The sequence below is a fragment of the Etheostoma cragini genome, chromosome 11, assembly GCF_013103735.1.
Source record: "Etheostoma cragini isolate CJK2018 chromosome 11, CSU_Ecrag_1.0, whole genome shotgun sequence".
Classification (NCBI taxonomy): Eukaryota; Metazoa; Chordata; class Actinopteri; order Perciformes; family Percidae; genus Etheostoma; species Etheostoma cragini.
Window position 1 is genome coordinate 712,020 of NC_048417.1, and position 1,629 is coordinate 713,648.

Below are 1,629 nucleotides of genomic sequence, written 5' to 3' on the forward strand. Positions count from 1 at the left end.
AGAGAAGGAGGAATGAGATGGGTGAAACACCAGAGAAAGAGGAATGAGAGGGTGGACACCAGAATAAGGGGAATGAAAGGGGGAAACACCAGAGAAAGAGGAATGAGAGGGTAGACACCAGAACAGGGGGGAATGAGAGGGGGAAACACAAGAGAAGGAGGAATGAGAGGGGGAAACATCAGAGAAAGTGGAATGAGAGCGGGAAACACCAGAGCGGGTTGAATGAGACAAGGAAACGCCAGAGCAGGAGGAATGATAATGAATGTAAATAGGACCTTAATTTCTTCCAAGTCACTGTTATAATATAATATAATTTCTATTTCTTTTTGTCTCCTCCAGACAAGCCGGGGCCCATCCAGCACCTTCGGGTGACGGACATCCGGAGCGACTCGGCCTACATGTCCTGGAAGGACCCGGAGGACAGCGGCGGCGTGCGCATCACCAACTTCGTGGTGGAGAAGAAGGACACGGCCTCCACCCAGTGGGTGCCGCTCTGCTCCACCTCCAAGAAGCGCAGCATGATGCTGAAGCACCTGATTGAGGGCACGTCCTACATGTTCCGGGTCGCCGCCGAGAACCAGTACGGGCGCAGCGAGTACGTCAGCACACCCAAGGCCATCAAGGCCATGAACCCGCTCTGTGAGTACCAGCATCACATGACCAAATACAACGTCTACATGCCAATATCTGGTTTTTAAAAAGCCGATATATCGGCCGATATATATTTAAAAACGCATTGCAAAACATAAAGAGATTTCCCTAATGTTAGTTATTAGTTGTTTATGATGATGACACAGCGGTTAGAGACGTTACTCTCCGACCAATCAGAGGGTTAAAGACATTCCCACAGCAGGGAGAGGCTGCGGATCAGATATCATTAATAATGATAATAAACAATAATATCTTTTCTTTAATCTTCCATCCCTGCAGTCCCACCCGGACCCCCCAAAGACCTGCACCACGACGACGTGGACAAGACTGAGGTGTGGTTGGTCTGGAACTGGCCCGATCGCAACGGGGGGAGTGAGATCACCGGCTTCCTGGTGGAGTACCAGGAGGAGGGCGAGAGGGACTGGGACGAGTGGAAGACTGTCAGCATCCCCGAGACCCATGTGACCGGCCTGGAGGAGGGAAAGACCTACCGCTTCAGGGTCAGGGCGGAGAACGCCATCGGCCTCAGCAGACCAGACACTACCGTGCCAATCCTGTGCCAGGAAAAACTGGGTAAGATCCCGGACCCGCCCACAGCACGCTACATTACCCGAGACAGGGGGGGTATGCTGTTGAAGTCACAGTATTACAGTAGAAGTCACAGTAGTCTAAGTATTACAGAAGAAATCACAGTAGTCTGAGTATTACTGTAAAACTATATAGCCACTATAGTACCGTAAATAGTACAGTAAAATACTGTATTATTTTGTTTTTTATCTTATGTTGTGTTTAATTGTTTTGTATTTTACAATGAATACATAAAATACTAATTTATTTGTAAATACTGTATGTTTACAGTTGCTCCTAGGACTGTGCACCCCCCTCTTTTTTTCCGCACTACTTAAATGTAAATGTGCTGTATTTATATAGCGCTTTTCCAGTCTTAACAACTGCTCAAAGCGCTTTTACATCTACAGG

At 47.8% G+C, this 1,629-nt stretch overlaps 1 protein-coding gene across 1 annotated transcript in view; it reads left to right on the forward strand.

Annotated features, from left to right (window-relative positions):
• Positions 1-1,629, forward strand: part of LOC117953076 (titin-like) — a 225,219-nt gene that overhangs the window by 150,199 nt on the left and 73,391 nt on the right. Inside the window, 2 exon segments of the mRNA XM_034885791.1 lie at positions 326-639; positions 931-1,224. Coding sequence (XP_034741682.1) covers positions 326-639; positions 931-1,224 — 608 coding nt within the window.